Source organism: Mus musculus, chromosome 1, assembly GCF_000001635.26.
Source record: "Mus musculus strain C57BL/6J chromosome 1, GRCm38.p6 C57BL/6J".
NCBI lineage: Eukaryota > Metazoa > Chordata > Mammalia > Rodentia > Muridae > Mus > Mus musculus.
Genome location: NC_000067.6, coordinates 54904472 through 54929840, shown reverse-complemented (window position 1 = coordinate 54929840; position 25369 = coordinate 54904472). Strand labels below are relative to the sequence as shown.

Below are 25369 nucleotides of genomic sequence, written 5' to 3'. Positions count from 1 at the left end.
ATGTTTAAGTGCTGCTTTGTCTCTGCTGCCCATGAACATGTGTTTGTGCCAATGTCATTTGGGTACTGCCACCCCCAGCTTCTCAGTACAGCAGGAATCAGGGAGCTAGCTCAGTGGAAGCCTGCAGCCCCATATACATACATTACAGAGTTTTTCTGCTGTTGCCCTGACTAATATATTTTACAGAATCGTGACGTATATGTTTATATACATATATGTATAAAGACGCACGAACAAGTAAGTCCTGACTCTCTAGAAAGGCACTCAAGTTAATTATTTTAGCCTATATTTTTCTTTTTATTAGACACTTGGCCTGTTCAAATTTCACAACACCTCACAGCATATGTGTGTTTGTATACACATGCATGGTAAGGTACACGTAAAGAAGGTGAAGGACAACTTTGGGCAATTGGTTCTTTCCTTCTACCTTTTTTTTTTTTTTCCTGAGGTGGGATCTGTTGTTTCTATGCTGTGTGTTCTGGGCTAGCTGGCCTAGTCTCCTGTCTTCACCCGGCTTGATTACCATGGCCATTCTTGGATTACTTTGTGTCACATCTGGCTTGCTATGTGGGTTCAGGGAATCAAACTGGTACTTTTCAGGCTCACAGGGCAAATGTTTCTACCTAGAGAGTCAGCTCATGGCTGTTTTTGGTTTGAAACAAGGTCAGGCTGGCTTTAAACTTGATGTAGCTGAGATGACCTTGAACTCCTGACCTAGTCTACAGTAATGAGATTGTGGGCTCTCTGATCTTGACATTTGAGTTGCTAAACTGCACATTTGGATTGTACTACACATTGTGCTCTTGACCACAATGTATCCATAATGTTACTGCTTAGTCTTCTAGCAGGGTTGGGGCGTATGTATCATTTAGTTGTTGAACTATTCAGCATTTCTTTTTCACTTCTTACCTAATTAAAGCAGGATATTGAATTTTAAAATAAATTTGTGTAAGTAGATAATGTTATGCTTGAATTTCCATTCAGGAAAGTGAAGGCAATGCTAAAGCACTATTAATTATTTCTATGAGAGGAAATGTCTGGTAGGGTTACAGCCTGCTGTGGCGGCTCACACTTGGGATGTAGAAATAGGAGGAGAGAGAGTTCAAGGCCAGATTGCCAGCATTATAGCAAGAGACTAACTCAGAAAAAGAGGGGGTAGGGGGGTAGGGGGACTGACTCTGACTCAAGAACTCATGCATATGCATGTCCACGGTGACCTAAAGCAGATCTTGAGTGAATCTGTCAACGTACATAATTTTTTATCTCTCTTTATAAATATGCTTATATCTAGCCAGGGAATTCCCTGTCCATTTGCTTACAAATCTATGTAAGATACTAGTAAGTTGATGAAAGGCAGCATGAAGAGGTGCTTCACACAAGCAGCAAGCCACCGAGAAGGGTCTTAGGAGCAGCAACTTTGGAGTATGTGTGTCTGCTTCTCACTGGTGGCCGCAGAGACCCTGGATGGTGCTTCCTTGGGCCCCCTTTACTGCAGGAGTAGAATCACAGTGTCTAGGATAGGTAGGAGTAGCTTTGGGATTTAGCTGCTTCACCAGCCAGAGTGGGTTGAGGATAAAGGCCAGGATGCTACCTGACTGCTGGAGCTCCCTTCTCCTATGAGATCTTCGTTGAGGCACTGACAATGGGGAAGAAGAAACCTACAGCTGGTTTGTGAGTGAACTATAGAGGCAGGTGTGGGGCAGGCATTTGATCTTAACCAGGCCCTTTGTAGTTCTGATTTGTTGTTCAACAGTCCCGAAGGTCCTGCTAGGGGTACCAGTGGCTTCTTGGGTGTGGGCTATCTCTCACTTCCCTGCTTAACTTTCTTCTCTAGGTCTCAGCTTTCCCCTCTTTCAGGAAGCCTGCCCTTAGCCACTGGTCTAGTCTGGTCTTTTTTTTTTGTTGTTGTTTGTTTTGTTTTGTTTTGTTTTTTTGAGACAGGGTTTCTCTGTGTAGCCCTGGCTGTCCTGGAACTCACTTTGTAGACCAGGCTGGCCTCGAGCTCAGAAATCTGCCTGCCTCTGTCTCCCGAGTGCTGGGATTAAAGGCATGCGCCACCACGCCCAGCTTAGTCTGGTCTTTTGCTTCCTAAATACTTCTCCTTATGATCCTTTATTTCGGTTTGGAATTATATTAATCTGCAATGCCTATCTGGTTTATATGAGTGCCCTTTGAGAGTAGGCACCTGTCTTACTTACGGGCTCTAGTGTGACAAAAAAAGGAAAAGTGACCAAAAACAACTTGAGGAAGAAAGAATTTGTTTGTACTTCCGCTTCCACATCACAGTTCATCACTGAAGGAAGACAGGGCAGTAACGCAAGGCAGGAACCTGGAAGCAGGAACTGAAGCACATGCCAGGAAGAAGTGCTGCTTACTGGCTTGGTGCTCATGGCTTGCTCAGTCTGCTTTATTATACACCCAAGATTACCCCTACCCAGGGTGACACAACTCACAGAGAGCTGACCCCGACCACATTAATCATCAGTTTTTCTTAATTAATTTTCTTAATGCCCCTACCAGCTTGCTCACGGGTCAATCTGGTGGGAGCCTTTTTAAAAAACAAACAAACAAACAAACAAACAAACAAACAAACCTGAGGCTCCCTCTTCTCAAATGACTGTAGCCCGTGTCAAGTAGAGGTAAAAACTAGCCAGCAGAATATCTTACCTGCTTATGCTCCATTTCTCTCCATGCCCAGTCACTGCCGGAATTTATAAGTGCTTTTCCAGATCGCAGAAATACCAACACTTACTACGGATTGCTACCTCTGTATTAGAAGCCTAATCTGTCGGACAGCTGTCTTCTGTGTGTGTAGGGTGGAAAGTGGGCAGCATGCAACTTACTCTTGTAGGAATAAATCAGCTAGGACTTATTTAATGCAGTAATTTAGTAGGACTCTTTTTTTCCTACTCAGTTTCACCTTCAGTCCCAAGCCTAGGCTACCAAGTTAGGGTAGTGTGTGGTTTAACTAGGAGGTGACCGGAGGGTCACAGCTCCCGTTCCCACCGCTATATGTTTAGAGAAACCCTGGACTCAACAACGCATCCATGGCCTCCTTATATTAAACAAAGAGACTGTCAGCCCAGCGCCTAGGTGGCAGAAATTCGGAGCGCCGGAGCAATCTGATTAGGGAAGAGGTTTAGGGAAAGGGGGTGTGACACAGTCTGCAGGGTGAAAGTTGGTGGCCTGTGAGTAGCAAGCTTTCTGGACCCCTGGGGTGTGTCGGCGAGGGATTGCCCATCGGTGGCGTGCGCGTGGGTGGGATTGCTGGGGAGGGTCAGCGTCAGGCCCCCTCCCCTTTCGGCTGGCTCCTGGCGGAGCGGGGTGCAGGTGTGGGAGGGCGCCGGGGCCGAGGGCTGCGAGGAGCCGCCGCGGGCGGCAGGAGGCAGCGTCGGCCCGGGCGGCGCGAGGCAGCGCGCGGTGATGTCAGTGGCGGCCCGGCTGGCAGCGGCCGGCACTTCCTGTATAAAGGCGGGCGGGCCGGGCTGCGACTCCCGCGAGCCGGGGCTGGGCTCTGAGAGGCAGGCGGCGGCGGCCGAGCAGTGGCGGGGCTGTCACCTTCGCGAGCCCAGCTCCTGGAGCTTTCCCGGGCCGTCCCTTCCGCGTCCCCGGGCTCCCGGCGTTGACATCTGCGGAGCGGAGAGCTGTATGTGCGCGCGCGCGGGAAAGGAAGAATGGCAGTGCTCAAACTCTGCGAGCAGGTAGGGGCGGCGGGGAGCGGAGAAGGGGGCGCGGCGGGCGCCGAGCGAGCGGAGCGCGCCCCGGGCTGTTTACGCGCAGCCTTTGAGCGTGCACGGCCTGCCGCGGGGCTCGGCTCCCGCGCAGTCTCCGCCCTGGGCCGTCGCAAGTGCGCGTTCGCGGCCGGAGAGGGTCGGCGAGATGCGGGAGTGGCCGCCGGACGCGGGGAACGCGGGTCGCAGCCGCACCGGGAGAGGGGAGCCTCGGACTGCGTCGTGCACTCAGGAGCAGTCAGCCTGGGGGTGCTCGGGGGAAGGCTGCCCGTGGGCTCAGGAGGAGGAAGGTGGACGGCGGGAGAGAGGATCTCAGCCTCGCAGCCCCGCTTCCCCAGACCTCTCCCGCGTCAGGCAAGAGACTGGCCGGGATCCCCGCTCCCGTGCAATAGGCTATCTTCATCGGTTGGATAGGACACCCCGACTTCCTCTTTAGTTGCCCAGGGGCTGGGTGTGGGATGTGGGATTGAGGGTGCAGAGAGACGCGAGCTCTCGGCCCAGGTCTCCGAATAGGAGATGGAGTCAGGTCCCAGGCTGAGCTCGCAGGCGCTGGTGCCCCTCAGCTTTGTTGCTTTTTTGACGGAGACATCACACCCGGCAGCCCCAGAGTTCAGCTTGAAGCCATGAAATTATTTATTGAATCCGATTGACAGTCTTTGCTACAGGTCTGGACATTGACACACACGGGAAGTCCAACTAAATTGCCTGAAACACAAAACAAAACAAAACAAAACCTCACAATTCTTTACATGAAAAGGGGGGAAACGTCCCGGTTTATGCATCTACACTGAAATGAACATTGTTTTGGGGGCCTGGTAAGCGAAGAGGCGATCTTGACTTTGATACATGGTGTCAAACAGGCCAGTCCCCTCTATTAAGCACCTCCAACTTCTTAATAGGTTGCATCTGGCGTCTTGCTAGTTAGAATTCAGCCAGAATATTCTGCAACTTAAATGCAACCTTTGCGGTAGTGAGCCACAATGGTTTGTTTTGCCCCTTTAGATTAAATTTACTTCAGCTTGCTTTCCTTAAGTATTTACAGCCCCGCTTTCTTCCCCTCCCCGCCTTGGTTCAGAAGTCACTGAGTTAAAAACTCTGTTAAATTTAGCAGGGAGAGCAGCTGTTAATTGTGTGAACCTGTCCCTCCTCGTTGGCTACTGAGCATTTAAAGTGCTTGTAAATTGATATTAGGATTTTCTCTACCCTTTGTTTCCAATTTTTGCCAACTGTTAGACATCTGCTTATTTTAAGTCTTATGCTGTATTGTGTCCAGAGTCCTGTCAACGATGATGGTACACATTCCCCTACTTTGTTAATTCCTAAGTCTGCAGAGTCGAGTAGAACAACACGGTGCTAGTAGGCATTGGTATGTTAGACATAGGAAAGCATTCGGTGTAGAATTTTACTTAGAAAGATGCTAATCATTTATCCCGAGTTCCTTATTTTCTAAGTAAAACAGCTGACTGGGAAAAGCAAGAGTCTTCCTCAGGAGCCTCAGCTGTCTGCTGGCGGTGTCCACCTCCCAGGCTGCTCTGGAGGCCCTGAGATATCTCTTCTTCCTTTCAGCAGATGTGGTGAGGCAGGGCATGAAGGAGCTTCTTCCCCCAAACACCCCAGCCCTGGTGAAGGGGGTATCACTGGGCTTTGGGGGCACAGAAAGTTATTCTCCGGCTTCTCAGAGCAAGGGTTTCAAAGATGTTTGTCTTTGGAAATCTTTCTAAACACACCCGCTTTGTTCTGTTTGTAAACTTCACTTGCCATCAGGGGAGAAAGAGGTAAAACCTTCATTTGACTCCATCTCCTGACATATAGAAAGAGCCAAGGAGTTCTGTGATCCAGGAACACCTAAAAACCACCAGTCTATCTTGGGACAAAGCCAGAGGAAGATGGGGTGTGGTGGTGGTAGGGTGGGGTGGGGTGCAGTGGTGAGCAAGGATGGTTTCTGTGTTTCTTTAGGTCCAGGAAGTGTGTTCTTCTTGCCTTATATAGTCTTACTTTTTGTTTGAATCTTACTTCTTAGAAGTTGGCTTTTAACCTCAGCTACTCATGCTAACAACCTGTGGATTAAACTCCTCCCAGAAGAGCTTTGCCCCATCACTGTGGGTGGGGAGGCACCTGCATGGAATCCCTGCTTCAGCTTGAGGTGGATCAGCTTGCTCTCTCCCCAGGGATGCTGTGACCATCTCCTCATCCTTCTCTGGTCTGTTCAATGGCCTGTTTGGAAGGCGGATCTTGAGTTTTTTGGCCACAGCTCTTTGATTTTTGGTTTGAGGACACATTCCGGCTGCTGATAACTTGGATGTAGTCGCAGTGAGAGGTTATCATCAATGACTTTTTCTGTCCTACTGACACTGAAGGCTGGAACTGGCTGGGTGGCTGTGGTCATCACTTTGACAGCCAATTCTTCATTGACCTCTGAGTCCAGCAAGAGAAGGGTTATGATTTTTTTCTAACTTGTTTTGGGAAAATTAAAAAGTCAGGGGGAAGGGAGAGGCTGCTGTGGTTTTTAGTCTTCTACTGTGAAAAGGAACTGGGAGCTTGTGCGCCGAACAAGCCTGACACTTAGCACTTCTGCATTTGTCTGTCTGTCCTCTTGCTATTGTTTTTCTTTCTGGAAGTATGTTGGGGACCGTTCTCCCCCCCCACCCCCCAGGACTGAGGGGTTTCCCAGCATGTGATGGTAAAGCTGGGACAATTCCTAGCAACTGGAGGAATTGGTTGGTTACCCTCTGCAACATTGTTATTTATCTATGCAATTAATATAGTAAGATAACCATTTCCTCATATGTGGGCATTAAGACATTTGTTGACATCTTGGGAGAACTGAGATAATCATAAGGCTGAAGAACGTTTCATCACATGCAAACGCAATGTGTTTAGCTTATAATAAGTAGTCATGCAGCCTTTTGCAACTGGACTTTAGAGTTGAACTTTTATGTTGAGTTTTTAGGGTGCATTCCTTACGAATAGAGGTAAAGTATGTGGAGATTATTAGTGTACTGCCATATTAGTCTGGCACTTACCTTTTCAAAGTTACAGAGCCGGGTTTTCGGGGGTCCTTGTCTACCGTTTGAATGGTCTACTCCTGATATGAGTTTGCTAACGACAGCACAACTGCTCCATTTCTCTCGAAGAGTCTGGTAGACAAACAGCTTTGGCAGTTGGCCCCTTTGGAGCTTCCCGCCTGGAGGCCTTATGGCTTAGTATCTCTTCGCCAAGTGCTAGCTCACTCTCCAGTCACCCACCTCCTTGCCAAAGGCACTGTCTGGCAGCTGTGGCAGTGACCAGATAATAGAAATCCTGAAGCTCTGAAAGCAGGATTTCTGACCACAGTGTGAGGCCTTTGGACTTTTTTTTTTTTTTTTTTAAACAATCAAGCTGTCCTGTATTTTCAGCTACGCTCTCTGTGCTGGATTGCAAGCCAACAGTGTGTATGCAGCAGGAGCGGAAAAAGGACAGATTTATCTCGGAGGTTCTGTTCTGGTTAGACATATCAACCCATGGCATGGTTTGAGGAGTGTACTTGACGGCTGGCATTTCATGCCTGTGCATCATGGTGGCTTACAGTGATGTCGCTCTTCTTGTGTGCTCGGTCCTTGCAGTGAATCATCTCTCTTAATCCCCACAGTCACACTAGCAGGGAGGTGGGCACTCCCACTTTATAGCAGAGGAAACAGGAGCAGGGAGGCTAATGACTTGGGCAGGTCACACCCCCAGAGAGCAGTTGAGCACAGTGTCCTCCCGTGGCAGTTTGATTGCACGGGTGGGGCTCTCTCACAAGGCTATACTTTTCATAGCTGAAAAGCCAGCAACAGGTTATAGAGCTCCTGTCTCTTCTCTTAGTTATGGGGAAACTCGGGCAAGGCAGCATGGACTCCACCCCGCACATGGGGTCAGATCCACCTCGGTCAGAGCGAGGACCTGCTGCGAGGCCTCTGTACCTGCGGGACTCTACCTGGCTTGTCTCCTTAACCTCTGCACCCAGTGGATGATGTGTTGGTAGCATGGTGACTCTTTCCTCTCTTATTTATTTATTTATTTATGCGTGGCGTGGGGGCCTATAATCACCTTTAATGTTGGGCTGCCTTAGGAAACCAGGAAGCCAGACAAGCAAATGCAGGAGAGTTTTAACAGTGGAGATAACTCCTGGTGGCATCTTGATAAGCCTCCTTTAAAGCTCCTGCTTATCCAGGTACAGATTTTACACCTTCTGTGTGATAATATCAGTATCTTCAATTATGCTGATACCTGCTCTCCATACCAATGACTTTTCTAAGTAAAGTTGTGCTTCTCTTAAATACCTCACTATCTGCTTCAGGATAAATGAAAGTCCAGCCCTGAATAGATGAAGCCTCCTCTTTTAAAAGAACACTTTAGCTTTCACTTCCGTTATTCTAAATAGAGAGTAAACATAAACTTGAAAAGGCGCAGTTCTTAATCAAGACAGAGGACCAAGACGTCTTAAAAAGGCTTTATATTTCAGCAAGATAAATACGATTTATCAACATACATTTACAATGTAATGTTAAATTTCTTTAACATTTATAATTAGTATAATTTTTTTTACATTCAAGAATTTTTAGTTTTTTGTTTCTTTGTGTGTGTGTGTGAGTTGTGTTTTGCATATGTGGAGGTCAGGGAACTATGGGTATCTATTTATCACTGTTTAGAGGATCAGACTTAAGTCATTAGGCTTGGTGGCAAGCACTTTTTGCCACTGAGCTATCTAGCCATCCCTGCATAAATTCCTGAAACCCAGACATCTGATAATGCTGTGCTTTTCAAAGTTCTTTCAGATATGATGCTCAGAGAGGCAGTGGAATGGCCCAGGTAAAGTCTCTTGTTGCACAAGGCTGATTTGAGTTGGATCCCAGGAACTCATGTACAGACGATGGAGCGAACCAACTCCGTAGAGCTCCATCCCACCCTCCCGACCCCACTTAAACAATGAAAACATGATAGACCACTTTTGTCCAAACCTCCAAAGGAAATTCCATACTGAAGCTAATATCTTAAACAATGGGGCTGGGAGGGTTGCCTGTTGGGTAAGACACTTGCCATCAAGCCTGAAGACCTGAGTTCAATCCCTGGGGCCCACATGGTAGAAGGAGAGAACTGGTTCCTGCAAGTTGTCTTCTGACCTCCACATGTATGTTGTGGCTCACGTGCATATTTCCTTCCTCAAGAAATGAATAAATAAAATATAGTTAAAAAGAATCTTTTACAGTAGTGGTGCTATAGCTATTTTTAAGGATTATTGATAATATTTTTTGAAAGTCTCTTTGTATATGAACACTCCTGGTGACTGGTTCAGTATTTTGTCCTGTTTTCCTTCATGATTTCATCATGCACTCAAATATTTTAAAATGATCATTGATGATTGAGAGCTACATAGACTTTGGTGATGACGTCACTTTTGTCTAATCTAGGGTCCTTTGAGAACAGTGAGGGTGCTATTGAATATTGGCTGGAATGAGACCGTCCGGATAAGTCTGTAAACATAATCACATGTAGACTCCTCTTGCCTCTGTTTGCCCTCCTGAGTTTTGACAGTGACACCGAATGGTTTGGCTCATATGAATTAGATCTACACTGGAGCCTGTTGGCCATGTGTAAGCCCAGGGTTAGATCATGGCTTTTACTTCACACATTGGCTCTGAGCAAGTGAGGGTGGGTTGCAAAGGCAACTGATAAAGGCCTTCTGAGTCTTATTGTCAAAGATCGGGGAGGGCGTGATGACCTAATCTGTGTGTACATTGTGTGTCAGACAACACTTGGAGGTCAGACTCATCTGTGGGTTCTAGGTTCCTCTTTGTCGAATGAAGATGTGGGCTGGATGTCTTGGCAGTCCTGAGCTCTGCCCTGTTCCTTCTGTGACTCAGTTCTTATAATGGGGTTTGCTTTATAGTGTCTCCCGTGCATGAGGCTATGATGTGTGCATTTGCACATGAGCTGTTATTTGGTTATCCAGGCAACAAGGTTAAATGGTTGCAGGTTCCTAAAGAGGTTATTCATTCAATGTCAGTGACTTAGAAACTGATTATTATTCTTCCCTGCTTTGGTTTATAGATAATCTAAGATAGTCTATTTTATAGGTTGTTTCTTTTATTAGTATACTATCTTGTCTCTGGATTTCAGAGGTTGAGAGCAGATAGTTTTTCTAATCAGTGTTCATGTTTGTGAAGAGTTGGTAACCTGTAAGATTGGAATGAATGACTCGGGAATCTACCTTCACATTGTGTCATAATTTAAAGGATGCTTTCTAGATGGGCATGGTGCACATGGCTGTAACCCCAGTTCTCAAGAGGTGGAGGTAGGAAGATCAGGAATTCAGGTTGATCATTAGTTATTCTTGACTACACAGTGAGTTCCTGGCTAACCTGAGTTACGTAAAGACCAGTCTCAGAATTCTTTCAGTTGCCTCCCCCACTTTGAACTAGAAAATCACTGGCTCTGGCTCTATTACCTAGCAAGCCTTGAGCATCCTTCTGTAACTCCCCAGGCATCTTTAATACTGGGACACCATTTTGCTCCAAGGAAGTTTCCAGAGCTCTTCATAAAAATAATTAGATCTGCAGAGACACTGGTGTTGCCCTGACATGGAACCCTAGTAAGAGTTCTAACTTGTCTCTGAAAGTTTCCGGATTAAATTGCTTTAGTTTTTCTTTGATTGATTTAAAAAGATAACATCAGATTGGAAATAAATTCTTGGATTCCACTTACTATGGGTCTCTAGTAGTTACTGGCTTCAAACAGTCCCTGGCATTGGCTTTTCTTGTCTATACAGTTTCTGGCTTTCCCTTGTAAGGAAGCTGCTTTAACGGTTTTTTTCAAGCCTGATAAACATACTTTTGAGACCTACTGAAGGGACATGGGTGCTTTCCCTAAGAAGGTCTTCTGGGATCTCCAGGAGCCTGATGTAGAGACACAGACCCCTGCGGCTACTCTTAGTGTGGTTCTTAGCGAATTCTCTTGAATTGCTTTCAGGTAAGAGAAGCATTCTTCCCAGGCCCTGGGTCTCTTGTGAGTGGGCCAGCATAGCGGTTCTCATAGGTGCTGTTTGGGTAACTCCCTTGTTTCTTCCTGGAAGAATCCCTTTTCTTAGATTCCATAGTTGCAGTTGGGCCTGGCAAGTCTTATTTCTCAACTGTTGGATGGGAATTGGGTGCAGCTAGCAGGGTGATGACAGACATATCAATGACTAGGCTCTTCTGAAGATGGATCCTTGTTGGGGGAGGACACTGGCTTTGGGATCTGATACAGGGAAGATGAAAAAGAAAGACTGGAAAGCAACAGACACTATGCTGTAAAGATGGGATGCCTGGCAGAAATTCAGCTCTCTTGGAGCTAGTCACCCAGTAACTGAAACAGGGGACCAAAGCTGTTGACACCCGAAGCCCAGGATGAGCAAGGTAGGTTACTAAGCTTGAACCTGGGAAGGAAAACATGATTTTCCATATTCCTTTAAGTCTACATTCATTCCTTTAAACTTTTAAGTTTTGGGGTATTTTAGTACGCATTGTATAATAGTACCATTTAGCGTTTGCTTCTGCCTTTCACTTGCATCATCTGCGTAGCTATCACCTGTAGCTATCTTCCACTGGTCTCACCCAATCTGTCCTTGGTCGCTGCTCTCTGCTCACAATAGAGCAATCATGATGGTAGAACTTAGGCCATGCAATTCTCCCCACTCAAAAGCCTCTGGTCCCATACAGTAGAAGCTAAGGCCATTCGATGCTTTCTTCAAAGTATTATAATGGATAAGAGCAAATATGATGAATCAGTTAAAAATGTACAGAAGACCAGAAACGAGAAGGAGCACTTTATATGATTTAATCCCAATAGCATGTCCATGTAAGAACCCAGAGATTAAGGAATTTACTTGGGACTTATGAATCTGGGAGTCACAGTGGGATGGGCTTGACCCCAGCCTATCAGTTTTTGCCCTATGGCCCCTGAAGCAGGGGCACTATCACAAGAGACCGTCTCTTCATTGGTACTCAGAGTCTAGTTGTAGGATTAATGTGCATGCCTTGTGCATAGAAGACCCTCATCATTGGCTGAAGAGATGGCTCAGTGGTTAAGAACACTAACTGCTCTTCCAAAGGTCCTGAATTCAAACCCCAGCAACACATGGTGGCTTACATTCATCAGTAATGAGATTTGATGCCCTCTCTGGTATGTCTGAAGATAGCTACAGTGTACTTACAATAATAAATCTTTGGGCTAGAGCGAGCAGGGGGTGGGGGAGGGTGATGGGAGCAAGCGGACTGGAGCAAGCAGAGGTCCTGAATTCAATTCCCAGCAACCACAAGATGGCTCACAACCATCTGTACAGCTACAGTGTGCTCATATACATAAAACAAACAAATAAATCTTAAAGACCCTCATCAAATGTTGGTAGGATATATGTGACATCAAAACAGCTGTCAAGCCAGCTGGAGGTTTAGGCTACATATGGAATGCTAACTGGGGACAATAGGAGTCCAGGCATAGAGTCACTGGGGAAGGCTTTGGGGAGCCACAGAAGGTCCAACTGATGCTTAGAGAGGGAATGCTTCAGGCAGCAGTTGGAGGTGAGTGTTGTGCTGTACTTCTCAGCTGAGGGGCTAGAAGAGGATGAGTTTACTGAAGCACAGAGTTCTTGTTGGGTAGGAAGGATAGAGGCAAGGAGATAACTGCTCAGTGCCTAAACTGAATAGGAGAGGGGCTGGTATAAAGAAGGCGTCTCCCTAGTTCTTCTGATCAGTACTTTGTGTCCTCTCCTGGATGCTTGGAAAAGTGGGTCTGAGACCTTGCAAAGCTCATTGTAATTGGTACCTGCCTCATTCCATCAAGTAAATTGATATGACAGTTGACATGAGACCTTCTGGTGTCTTCTGGGATCATGATTCTTCCTGCTTTGGTGGAACGGGGCACGTTTCCTGGCGGTGTTTTGTGGACAAATGTCCACAAGAATAGCAAGGACTTCAGAGTGAGAACTTGGTGGTTTGGGTAGCACAGGACATGGGTGAAATAATGTTGTAGGTCTGAGATGGTCTGTTTTTACTTGGTAATTTTGTTTTAAAGCAAAACATTAAAATATATAGGCTATAAAAACCCTATAGGATGACCCTATTTTACAGAGAGTCTCAGTTGCAGAAGGAAGAAGTGCCAAGTAAGAATAGGCTTGAATCCTGACTTAAACAAACAGAAATATATCTTTATAAAATAAATTGGTGAAAATTGAATGTTGATTGAATAGTTGATGGTTACTCTGAGTGTGATATTGCAACTATTTCTAAGAAGAGAGTCCTCTGGCGAATTGAGAAACAAAGCCACAAACTTATCATTTGCCAAGGCGTACCTACCAGTTTAAGCCACAGTACTTCTGGAAGCAATTTCTCCACCCTCCTCCCTTCTTCCTGTTCTGTTTGCTTCCAAAGCTGTTCCCACTCACCTGACAGCTTGTCTTCAGAAAAGTTCTCAGCGTCTTTGATTGATTGCCAAAAAGTCACAGTCTGGGCAGAGTGTGGTGGGGCTCACTTTGAACCCCACTGCTTGAGGAATAGAGGCAGATGGACCTCTGAGTTTGGGGCCATCCTGCTCTCCATAGTGAGTGCCAGGTCAGCCAGGTCAGCCGGTGCTATATAGTGAGACCCTGTCTCAACCCCCCCCCCAAAAAAAACCCAAAACAAAGGACAAGCTGTTGCTGGGTTTGCTATTTAATGAACTGCAGGTCTAAGGCAGTTAGTTGTGAGGACAATAGTTGCTGGCTTAGCTTTGTTTTTTTCATAACTCATGTGACATTTGAGCATCTGTATTGGAATCTGTCCCTTCTCCCCTTTCTATCTCTCCCTCCCTCCTCCTCTCCTCCTCCATCTCTCTCTTTTGACAGGGCCTCTGTGTAATCCTGACGGTTCTGGAGTTTGCTGTGTAGTCCCAGGCTGGCCCCAAACTCACAGAGATCTTCCTGCCTCTGATTCCTGATTGATGGGATCAAAGGCACGCAATACCATGCCTGGAACCGCAACTGCCTTCTCTTGACAAGGTCTTATGGAGCTCAGGCTAACCTTGAACGTGCTGTATAACTGAGGAGGATCTTGAATTTCGGAGTCTCTCTACCTCCAGTGCTGGGATTGCAGGCTTGTGCCACTCTGCCTGTTTTCTGTGGTGCCCAGGATCAAATCCAATTCTTTGAGCCAGGGAAGCAGTTAACCAAGTGGGCTACACCCCCAGCCAAGAATTGGCTATTTGAAAGAGGGCTTGGATTCAGCTTGTCTCTGTTTGATTTTTCAGTTCGGATATTTGGGAGGGAATTTAGGTATTAGAGCTGACCAAAGTTACCTTGTTTAAAGTAGCCTTTAAAGTGGGCTTTTGTTTAAATTGCAGGGCTTTATAGAGCATGGAGAAGCTCAAAGATCAGTGTAACTGACACCTGTGTCCTCCCAGTGAGTGGAACTGGTTCTTGTTTTCAATGGTTTTAGACTTTAGGCACATCAAACTACTGCCATTTATTTCTATACATTCGATAGCCTTCTTAATGGAGACACGATTCAAGGATATCAAAGGCCAGAGGCTAGAAAGTGGCCGCCTGCAGTTTTAGTAGACAGTGCTGTCACAGCAGTGGAGATTTTAGGCACTGTGGGGCTTCTAGACACTTATTTCTTGAGATGCTGAGATGAGTGCAGACAGCATTTAGTTGCTAATGTTAGGGACCATTTTCTGCTCTTTAGTAAAAAAAGGTCTTCTATCAACTTACCAAGTACTGTACTTTTACATACACACCTTATATATGGCATCTTGTTTTAACAGTGTTCACAACCACTGTATGGGAGAACACTGAAGTTGATGTTTGGGAATCTGAGCTGTTCACACAGCCTTGCTCGTAACTTCTCTCTTAGTCTTTCTATGACACAACTTTCCTTGACTGTAAAGTGGGTACAGTAATACAAGCATAATGGGGGGACCTTTGACAGTTCAGCAAGAAATGTTCGAGTACCCCAAGTGAATGTTTGTTGCTGCTCAGTAAACAGTCCCTGAATCCAAAATGCCTAAAATCCTCATTGTCAAATTAAGCAGGTAAGGATTTTAGAGTCAACTCCAGCTCTCTCAGAATAGGTTTTAGTGATTTTTTTTGTTTAAATTTACAACCTTAATCTTGTTTTATTTCTTTCTAATTTTAAAAATTGTGGTACACAGATATTTGATTTTTATATGAAATCTCTTTATTGAATACCCTACATATTGGGTCCTACAATTTTAAAAAAAGTGTTTCCTTTTGTTCTGATTTTGTCTTGGCAATTGGCTTAGTTTATTTAACTTATAGAGTTTACATTTAGACAGATCCACTAGGATATGCAAGTGTGAAAAAGATTGGAGTTTGTAGACGTTCTTGTTTTAAGCTGTCAAAAAGGCCTTTGAAAAAGGCAAGAATGCTACTTCCTCTTCACAGTGTAAAACTGACTTTTTGAGGAAGTAAAAGCAAAACTGTTTGTTAGAACAGCCGTCATAAAACTGAAGTCATCGTGAAAAGTGTTATCATGACAGAATGCCTTAAAACTTAGGTGTAGAGTTACAGGCCTCGCATGGGTATTTACTGGGGTGAAAGCCCCCCCCCCCCCATAAGCGTGGGCTGGGGCGGGGGCGGGGGCGGGGGCTCAGTGCTAGAATGCACGACTGGCATTCATGAGGCCTGGGGTTCAATCCTTAGTCCTATGGGGGTGTGTGGTTAGAGGAAACCATTACAAAACAACAACAGAAAACACCAAATCCCAACCTATGAAGGTTTCTGAAGAAAATTGTTTAACAATATCAGGTGGAGGATAGAAAGGATACATTGTAAAATGTCATTTTAATTTAACTCGTTTTTTTTTTTTTTCTTTTAGAGTGACAGGACATTGCTTAAAAGAGGATGTAGGCCAAACATAATTGGATACATATGTGTGTTTTAATTTAAAACATACTTGATTCACCAGTAGAAATATAGGGCAAAATGTAGCAAGGTAATAGAAAAATGAAGACCAGAGCAAAACAGCAACAGCAGCAAAAACAGAACAAAGAAAGAGAAATGAGGGAGGGAAAGGACGCTAGGAGGAGAAAGACTTTTTAAAAAAACTGAACAAAGTAAGTGAGGTTGTGAACATCTATAGTTTCACTCTTTGAGAATATAAGGAAAGAGGATCAGGAGTTCAAGGCCAGCCTCGGCTACATAAGTTTAAGGCTAGCATGGGCTAAGTGAGACTAAGTTTCAAAAATTTAAAATGAAGATGAGGAAAAAGAGGAGACAGAAGAAAAAGAGACAGAGGAAAGGATCAGATAGGGACAGACAGGAAGTTGACTTTGTGGGTTTGTGCGGGGCGGAGCTAGGTAGGCAGTGATGCTCTTGAACTTCATGCTACACTGATGGTCTGGCTTCTTCTTGAAGCAATTAACACCAGCCAGTATGCTTCAGCTGCAGCCAAGCTTCCTAGGGTACTGACACTGACAGAGGAGGTTGTTAGTTAAGCCAAGTTGTAACCAGAGGCTGCAGCTTAGAGGGCTGGTGAGTTCTGTGGTCCAGCACAAGGTCTTGAGGATGGGTGTGGTAACTGCCAGAGAGAGATGATTTTGCATAGCAGGAAGGAAGTCTTGGGGCTCCTGTACCCAGGAATGGGTCCCCGTGACACCTCTGCTTTTAAGCATCCTCCTCTGTGTTGGTGAACTAAGTGCAAAGTCATTTTTAAAGATCACAGAGCTACCTTTTCATCCAACCTTTCCAGAGATTGAATATTATTATTATTATTATTATTATTATTATTTGACTCTGTTCCTACCATGAATTCCCTGTGAGACCCTGGCCAGTAATTTTATCTCCCTGTGTCTCAGTTTTCCCTTGGATGATACCAACAGGAAAGTGCCCAGTATTATTAAATATTGATCATGAAATCATTAGCTGATACAATCTAAGGTCACTGAACTGCCAGCAGGGGACAGCATGTCCTGTCTCACACAAAGGTCCATTTAGAGAAGTCCATTCCTGATCCCTGCTGATGGTAGGACTTTGGGGCTTATGAGACCAGACTGACTCCAGTTGAACTCTGTGGCTTTAACTCAAGGTAGGCCACTCTGGAGCAGGTACTATGGACTAGGGCTGTCAGTTGCTGATGGAGTCAAAACACCAATCACCAGTCAGCATCTGAAAGGAGTAGCCCTGCAAATGAGCCAGACTATCTCCCTGTCTAGACAATAAAGGCCATGGATTTGCAGTCCCAAGGCCACGTGATAGGAAGCCTGGAGTTCCCACTGCCTTAGCTGTGCTCCCAAAGCACCTGTGGAGCTAGTGATGGCCCCTGTCTCAGCAAATGACTCTGCCAGGTGCTGCTAAGCACTAAGATACATGTGTGATAGGTACTATTCTGTAGCAAACCTCAGTGGTGCCTGCCTGAGCCCTTCCATGTGTGGGTGCCAGGTAATGTCAGCCGATGTTGCATAGTGAAGAGGAGCCTATTTTGCTATAGCCTCGTGCTGTAGAAGCTAGGGGTAACATGCAGCACATATTAGCTGCGGCTTGGCAGATTCCTTTCCAGGCTGCTGTATCTTTAAGACTGGCTTTGTGCCCACTCTCAGAATAGTTAGAGACCAGACCTAGGACATTAGTCTCAGGGGTACAGAGGAGGAGGAAACAGCTTGCGCCATGAAGTACTAGCCTACCGCAGGAGCAGGGTAGGGCAGGAGGGGATGGGTTACTGTTTCCTGCAATGGCTGTCTTCTTTGCAGCAGTGACCAGAATCCAGATGTGACCAAGGCCACTTGGTCTCTGATGACTTTGACTTAAAAGATTCCCCTCTGAGCACCAGCCGCTCTCACACAGAGCAGTCAGTGGATTTGGATTTTTTTTTTTTTTTAAGAATAAAAGATTCTCAAAATTCTTCAGCCACCAGTGAAGTGATTAGACAGAATAAAAACTTCTTTAGGAGGGAGTGGGGAGAAATGCAATTCTTGGTTTACATGGGCTTTAGCCATCTACAACTCAGGGTTAGTAGACTTTTGCTTACTGGCCGAATCCAGCCAACTACCTGCATTTAAATGCCTATGAGCTAAGAATAATCATTATGTTATAAAATAGTTGAAAAGGATAAAAAATTGTATTTTACAACACTCAGAATTTTTAATAAAATTTACATTTTCGTGTCCATAATTAGACTGTGTTGGAGCATACCTTCCCTGGTCTGTTTGCTTGCACTGTTGGTGGCACTGTGAAGTGACACAGTGGAGCTGAGGAGTCGCAACAGAGACTGTAGGGCCAGCAAGGGTGAAAAGATTGGTACATAGCCCTTGCAAAGAGAGCTCTGGGGGCCTGTGTGCCACCTCAGAGCAGGTTCAGGACCACTATGCAGAAGGCAGGTGTTATGCCGTTACCTGGGCTGCACTTTGATGCAGGTTTAGCTAGATTGTGATGGGAACTGTTGCTGTTCGCTCTCTCCAGGAGAAAGTAGACTCTTCGTTACCTTTTACAGATGCACTTTTGGAACTTGGTAGAGAAGGGCCATGCGTTTATACTCCAAACCACTTGCCTTTTAAACTGCATGTTTAGACTCTTGATGTGGACCCAGAAAAACCTAATATGTACTTTAATGCACTCAAAGATCCCAGATGCAGAGGTACTCCTATGTTTGGGAGAAAAACAGAATCTTATTATTTTCTACTTCCTCTTTTTTTTTTTTTTAAATACTGTTTTTAGTTTGAGTAGACTCTAGATCTGGAAATGACTTTAATTTTATAGAAAGCTAACTTTAAGCAGATCTTTTGAGTGCAAGTCAGCTATTAAAAATAAAAATATATTTGTGCTGTCAATTTGTTTATAGTTCTCACTATTTTAGAATGTCCTTGCAGTGGACATTTCTGTGTGAGTTATGTATTCGGGTGTGTGTGTGTGTGTGTGTGTGTGTGCCTTTGTGAGTCCCTGTCCAGTGTGCATTTATTTCATCATAATTATAAGGAGAACATGGCCCACATTCCTTCCTGTGCTTTGAGTCGCTTGCCTCTGGTGACACTTCTGGACTTGGAGTTGCAGTTGGTCTGGGCAGAAGTTGTGTACTCTGAGTTGGTTTGTGGGGGAGAGGTCATCTGGCATTGTTCAGCTTCTCTTTATTCATGAGTATTAAAGGCCAATGATATTTGTTTATGAGAAGATTGATAAGTGAATTGATGGGTTATGTCACTTGAGAAAAGACCCCTGGGGAGTCCTGACACTTCCTGAAGATCATCTCAAGTGTTGAGGCACTGGAGGGACAGGAAGTGAGTACGCCAGTCCCTACTTGTCATAGGGACAACTGAGGTGTGTGCTTGTTGCTGAGCTTGCAGAGTCTTGGTGGAGGGAGGACTCTTGGCTGGATCTGAGGTGCCTGTCCTGTTCTTAAACACCACTTAATGACACCACGTGTCATTTTGACAGCTATACTTAGGATACAGCCTGAAACATTAAACACTCTGAGAAAGAAAGCTCAAGGCGGACTCCTGGGTAATTACCATTTAGGTCTAATGGAGTATCATCTGCATTATCCAGATTAGAATATCTCAGGTGCTTCTTGGCTGGCCTTGAGGGAGCCCATTGGATGCAGGGCCAGAGCTCTTGCCTTATGTTCCTCTTTGGGTGCAGAGGATGATAGTCAAAGGACAGTGGAACTCTAAAACACTGGCTTTCTCAGGCCCTTATTGTCCAAATGCTTAGACAGCATGCTTGCTTTCTTGGTTAGAGCTGTATTTGGAGCTTGGGGTGGGCTCTCTCACGGGAAGGTTATATACTTGATTAAACTTTTGTTAGATAAGTAACCTTTGTAAAAGGGTCAGTAGAACTGCCATTCTGCAGGGGGAGTATGGAATTAAAAAACATTTATTTTAGTCGTTGTTTGTGTGTCATTGTGTGTGTATGTGAGCCTGCCTGTGTGGGTGGGTGGGTGTCAGGATGGTTGGTTTTTTTCTCTCCACTATGTGGGTCCCAGTGGTTGAAGTCAGATTTGGCAGGCTTGGTGGCAAGCGCTCTTACTTCCTCATCCACCTCATTGGCCTGGGGAGGGAAATCTTTATTGGTAATTTGTTAAGTATGTAGGGAACCTGTAGCTGCACCCTTAGTGTGTCATGATATTAACAGTTCTGAAAATGCTTCCCCTCACTCCAGCAGTCACTGGTCAAGGAAGTAGTGTGAAAAGAATCTTACCAGCCAGAGGGGGAGGGGAAGGGGGGGGGAGAATGTTACCATTTCTCCAGCTCCAGGAAATGTTATTCTGTTCATCACTCTCTGTTTTCTGAGGATTTTTATTTTATCTGTGTCTATGTTTGAAACGGTTCATATATGTGTAGATGTGTGATGGTGTGTGTATATGCACAGACATCAGAGGTTGAGGTCTTTCTCAATTGTGGTGTCTCCACCTTATTTACTTATTCACTTACTTATGTGCAGTTTGTGTGCAAGATGCCTGTGTGTGGGCACACATGTTACAGTGCACGTGTAGAGGGCAGAGGATAACTTTGTGGAGTTCGTTTTCTCCTTCCATTTTTACTTGGGGGGGAGGGGGCTCCAGGAACCTGGCTCAGGTTGCCAGATTTGTGCAGCAAACGTCTTTATTATTCGTATTTTTCCTGAGGCAGTCTCTTTTCTGTGACGCTATGGCTGGCCTGGAGCGTACTATGTAAATCAGGCTGGCATTGAATCACAGAAGTCTTACCTCTGACCCCCATGTGCTGGTTTTAAAAACCCGTGCCCACCACATGTAGCTTGACCTTATTTTTAAAGACAGGGTTTCCCATTAAATCTTGAAGAGTATTGCTTGGCTAGCCTAGTGGCCTGCCAGTAAGCCCTGGAGCTCCTTCTGTCTCCCTGCCCCACCCAGCACTGAGGCTGCAGGTGTGCTCTTACACCTTTTAAGTACGTGTAAGGGATGGATCTGTCTTCGGTCTCATGCTTGCCCAGCAAGCATGCTTTGGACTGAGTCACCTCCTCAGATCTTCTGAGGATTTCAGACAGGCTTTCTCAGAGGCCGCTTTTAAAAGACTTACACAGGAAATCATGGTCAGTGGGGGCTCTGAGTTTCAAGCTTTTAGCTCAGTTGGTCTCTAAAGAGGCTGTCCTGGGTAGACTGAGGAGGCAAGCCAAGAACATCTCAGTGGAGCATTTTCACCTCCATCCCCAGCCTCTGCCAGAGTTTTATAAACTGTGTATCCCCTGAAAGTCTTTTTAGTTGGACCTCTAAAGATTTTCATCATAAAGTTGGAAAGATACAAAGGATGTAATTTTTGACACAATGTAAATATTGATTTTAAAAGTGAAAACGTATCGTTGTTTAAATTGTATGGAGTGGAGTGGAATCTAAACACTATTGTGGTTTGATGTGCCTGTCAGTAGTTGTGCCTGTCAGTAGTCCAAATTTTATAGTGTTTCTTTTTCCCCTTGAATTTTTTTCAAATGTAGTGCTTTTGTGTGTATGTGCATGGGACAGCCTGGACTGGCCTGGAACCTGTCATCTTCCTGAGCTAGCTTCCTGGGTGTTGGGATTAGAAGCATGGACCACAATACTGGATGGGATGCATTTTTGTAAAATAATTTTAAAAATTAGATTATAATTGCATCATGTTCCTCTTCCTTTTCCTTCCTTCAAATCCTCCAAGTACCTGCTCTTATTCATGTTGTGATGCATGTAAAATGATTGTGATAAATTTTAGTATTATGTTTGTAATGATTATTAACAACATATCAATGCATATCTTAAATATTGGGTTAAGTACTCATAGAGCATAAAAAGTAAGATATTCCTATTTAGAATAAATTTCATGATCTAGGAGTTAGGAAATTATTTACTGACCATTATTCACCAGTGTTTAGAATAAAATAGACAATATGCAATTGTATAATATTACCATACTATGAAGTATTTTCATGGCTTCTGTTGAACCAGAAACCCAAATATTAAAAGGATGGGGCAATGAATGAGTTGTGGCTAAAGAAAAAGCGCTCAGGTCAATGATTTGTCACATTTTGTTGGACACAGCCAGAGTCAGCTGTGGGCTCCAACATCAGAAATCCGCCTGCCTCTGCCTCTCGAGTGCAGTTCTGGGATTAAAGGCGTGCGCCACCACACCCGGCAAAGGGTAGCTTTTTACAGAGCGTAATTAATTAATGTAACGAAGTCACTGAGATTACTAGGTAGATTATTGTCTTGTGGGTTCAGTTTGATCTGGGTGTGCTGTGCAGCTCACAGTCATCTTGAAGTCATGATCTCTGCTTTCATTGTGATTGTGAGTGTGCACCACCACACTTGGCACTAAAGTAACTTTAAAAAGATACCACATTTCTATGTGCAACTGTTTTAGGAACAGTGAATAGACAGAGGAAAGTCTGGGAGCCGTGTCAGGTGTGACAGCTTTTTGGTCTATCTGGCAAGAGTAGGATTTGGAGTCTGGCATGGGAGGGTTTCTGACTTTTAACATGTTTGAGTGTGGTCTGAGGGGCTATGGTGCACCGTGGCAGGGAAAGCATGTGGCCATCTCGTGAAGTGGCATGAATTTGTGAGATGTTCATGCTGACTAGTGGTTGACCCGAGTGGGTAACTGGGTTTATCTATGAAGTGATCATGGTCTCCCTAGGTGGCTTTTACTTTTCCAGTGACCAAGTTTAGCAGTGCCATCTGACTCCAAAATGTCATCTGTGAGGGGTCACGTGATGACCAGAAATATTGTTGCTCAAGGCTTCCACACTCTGTCCCTCCATCTCCATATAAGCTGTTCTGACAGATCTTAAACCATGGAGTCAGCTCGAGCTCTGTTTCTCTGAGAGCTGCAGTTTGGGCACAGGTAACTGAAACCAGATGTGCCGAGCGAGCGAGCGAGCAAGCACGGGCTGGGCTGTGGCTTTTCTTGCAGAGCATTTGGTGGCTGGGGGGAGGGAGGGAGACGGCTTTTTAACGAACCCTTTGTGCTTTTGTTAGATGCGCGCTTTCCACATCTCAGCTGCATTTGCCCTTGTTGTACCCGAACCCCTTTTGGTATGGATTATTGGTGGACAGGGAGGAGTGAGTATCTGATTTCTCCCATACTAATCTGTCTCCTTTGCCTGTTTCCCGAGTGTACACTGCACTTGGCCTTCTGGGGCCCAAGTTGATTTTTCTCACCTGGCAATTACTTGCTTGGTGGCCAGTTAATGGAGGCCCCTGAAACCCACTAAGGGACTTGGGGTTTGCGTTGTGATTGAGAAGCCGAGGAGACTTCAGGTATGTGTGTGTTTGTGTGCGTATGTGCACAGTGTGTTTTAGGACTCAGAGTCTCACTGGACGTAGAGAATGAATGGCCTCTTAGGCTTTCTTCCAATTCCATCTGACCATTTTGGTGCTCCAGTGGGTTCCCTGGCATTTAGTACGATCACCCACGGGCTTGTTCCTTAGAGGGGGATGTGCTGTCATTTTTTTTTCTTCCTCTTATAATCCCCAGGGACAATATTTTATCAGTCTCTGAAATGTGGGCAGCATGAGGGATATGCAATCTGCTCTCCAGTACAGCCCTGCTGAGCTCAGCCCTGCAATCATGTGGTTCTGAAATACTACCAGCCTGAAACCATAAGAAAGCCTCCGCTTCGCCTGACGTACTCATACTGCTTGACATGAGAAGCTGACATTTTGAAGGCTGTGGAGAAAACAGAATTGCTGACTGCACAAAATGCACATGAGAACTGCATGTGGGCAGGGGCTCTTTCCTTAGCATCGGTGGCGTTCTTCAATGTCCGCTCCATCTTGCAGCACCTGTATCTGCTCTAAACGTTCCCAAGGTCGAAGGTCTCTACCTAGGAGATTTGATCCACTTGCTGGTTGGTGACCTACATATCCGCTCAGGGAAGAGAAGATGGGTAGAGGGGTCCTCAGGGCAATTAAAACTGAGACCATGGCTGTGGCCTGAGTGTGAGGAGAGCCCCTCTTCCCTTTATAGAGATAGGAAATAAGTTCGGATCTATCTGGGTGCCCATTCTGAATGCAGACAGAGCATGGTGCAGAATTGGTGTGTTTTATCATCATTGCCACTCACCACTGATTATTTTTGTATTTCTCTACTGGCTCTCGGAGTCTTAGTGCTTTACACCTTAGTGCACCTAGCCCCTTAGCACCAGCCGCTGCTTTGCTTCCAGCCTTGTTTCTGCCCGGCTCTGCCCGGCCCCCTTCCCACCAGTCCCGGGCTCATTGCTGCAGTCACTTGCTGTTAGGCTGCCCGGGAGTCTGTTGATTAAGTAGGAACTGGTCAAGTACAAGCTGCTTTGAGCTGTTGTTTGGTTAGTGGAAGCCAGGAACATCCGGGTGCTGAGCCACTTCATGTTTTGCTGCAAGCTCCACTAAGGCACTGCCCCTGTGATTCATGGCTCCTTATCTATTTGGTGAGAGCAGAATACTTACACCTGTCCTCGAGTCTTCCCAGCCATATGTGAAAAAAAAAAAACCCTCATTACTGGTGATTTCAGGTTATAACCCTGAATGTGTACTCTTGACAAGGCTAGTGCTACCTGTGTAAAAACCCTCCCAGTGCTGGGGGTGTCTCCAAAATCAAGTGCAAGTGTTTGGGGAGATACCTAACATCAACTTAACCTCCATGTGGACCTGCGTGCGTTCATGCGTGTGCACACACACGCACAGCAAAACAAATCTAATGCTAATAAAAGAAATATGAAAAGGATTTATAGGAAAATAGTACATCAGTGCATATAGCCACATTGAAGACATGAGATGATCATATTTTTAGTCTTATAATAAATTAATCGAATCTGAGAAATACCCATCAAAACTTTTTATATAACTTTAGAAATAAGAGGCCGGGGTTGAAGTATGGCTCAGTGGGAAGGCTCACCATTCACACTCGTGAGGTCCTGGGTTTGATCTTAACCACCACAAAGGGAGGGTACTAAATAAGCCTTATCTTTCTAATCCCTAGACTATGTGGACTTTCAGTGTAGACTCATGCGGGTTTTTTTGTAGAGGTGATTTGTTATCTGTGAGCAACATTCCTGTAAAAGCTAGGATTTCCAGAGCTAGTAAAAAACTTGGAACTTTGAATAGAATAAAATGCACTCTCTCATTTAGGGTTATCAGATTCATATAAAATTCAGTGTATTTACAGTGGAAGCTTCAGGAATGGGAGCCATGGCTCCTCTGTCCACACTGCCTTGCAGAAGACCTGGACTTAATTCCTAGCATCCATCCAGGCTCACGACTGCACATAACTGACTTCAGGGGGAATCCAATGTTTCTGGCCTCTGGAGGGGTTCCACATGTACATACCACCCCACAGTCCCACCCACATACATGCAATAAAAAATAATGAGCTAAGTTAAGATGTTTCTTGTTTTTTACTTCATGGACTGGAGAGATGGTTCAGTGGTTAAGAGCACTGGCTGTTCTTCAGAGGACCTGGGATCAGTTCCCAGTGCTCGAGTTCTGGGAAATCCAACACCCTCTTTGGCCTCTGTAGACACCAAGCACAAATATGGTACATATACATCCAAGCAGGCAAACATTCACACACATAAAATAAAAATAAATACTTCAAAATATTTGCTTATTTCACATCCCAACTGTAGTTTTCCCTCTCTCCTCTCTTCCCACGTTCTCCCCTCCCTCTCCCTCCATCCACTTCTCTTTCCTTTCTCT

At 45.2% G+C, this 25369-nt stretch overlaps 1 protein-coding gene across 9 annotated transcripts in view; it reads left to right on the top strand.

Moving 5' to 3' along the window:
• Window positions 1-857: 857 nt before the first annotated feature.
• The window catches only part of Ankrd44 (ankyrin repeat domain 44), a 283644-nt gene continuing 259132 nt past the window's right edge, over window positions 858-25369 (top strand). For 8 of the 9 annotated variants that reach the window (XM_030254997.1, XM_030254994.1, XM_006496071.4 and 5 more), the window contains exon 1: window positions 858-3701. Coding sequence is in view for 4 of the 9 variants with exons in the window: in XM_006496071.4 (XP_006496134.1) it covers window positions 3675-3701 (27 nt within the window). In the remaining 5 variants the exon portion in view is untranslated. The remainder of the gene's footprint in view (window positions 3702-25369) is intronic. The other variant, NM_001081433.3, reaches the window with a different exon arrangement.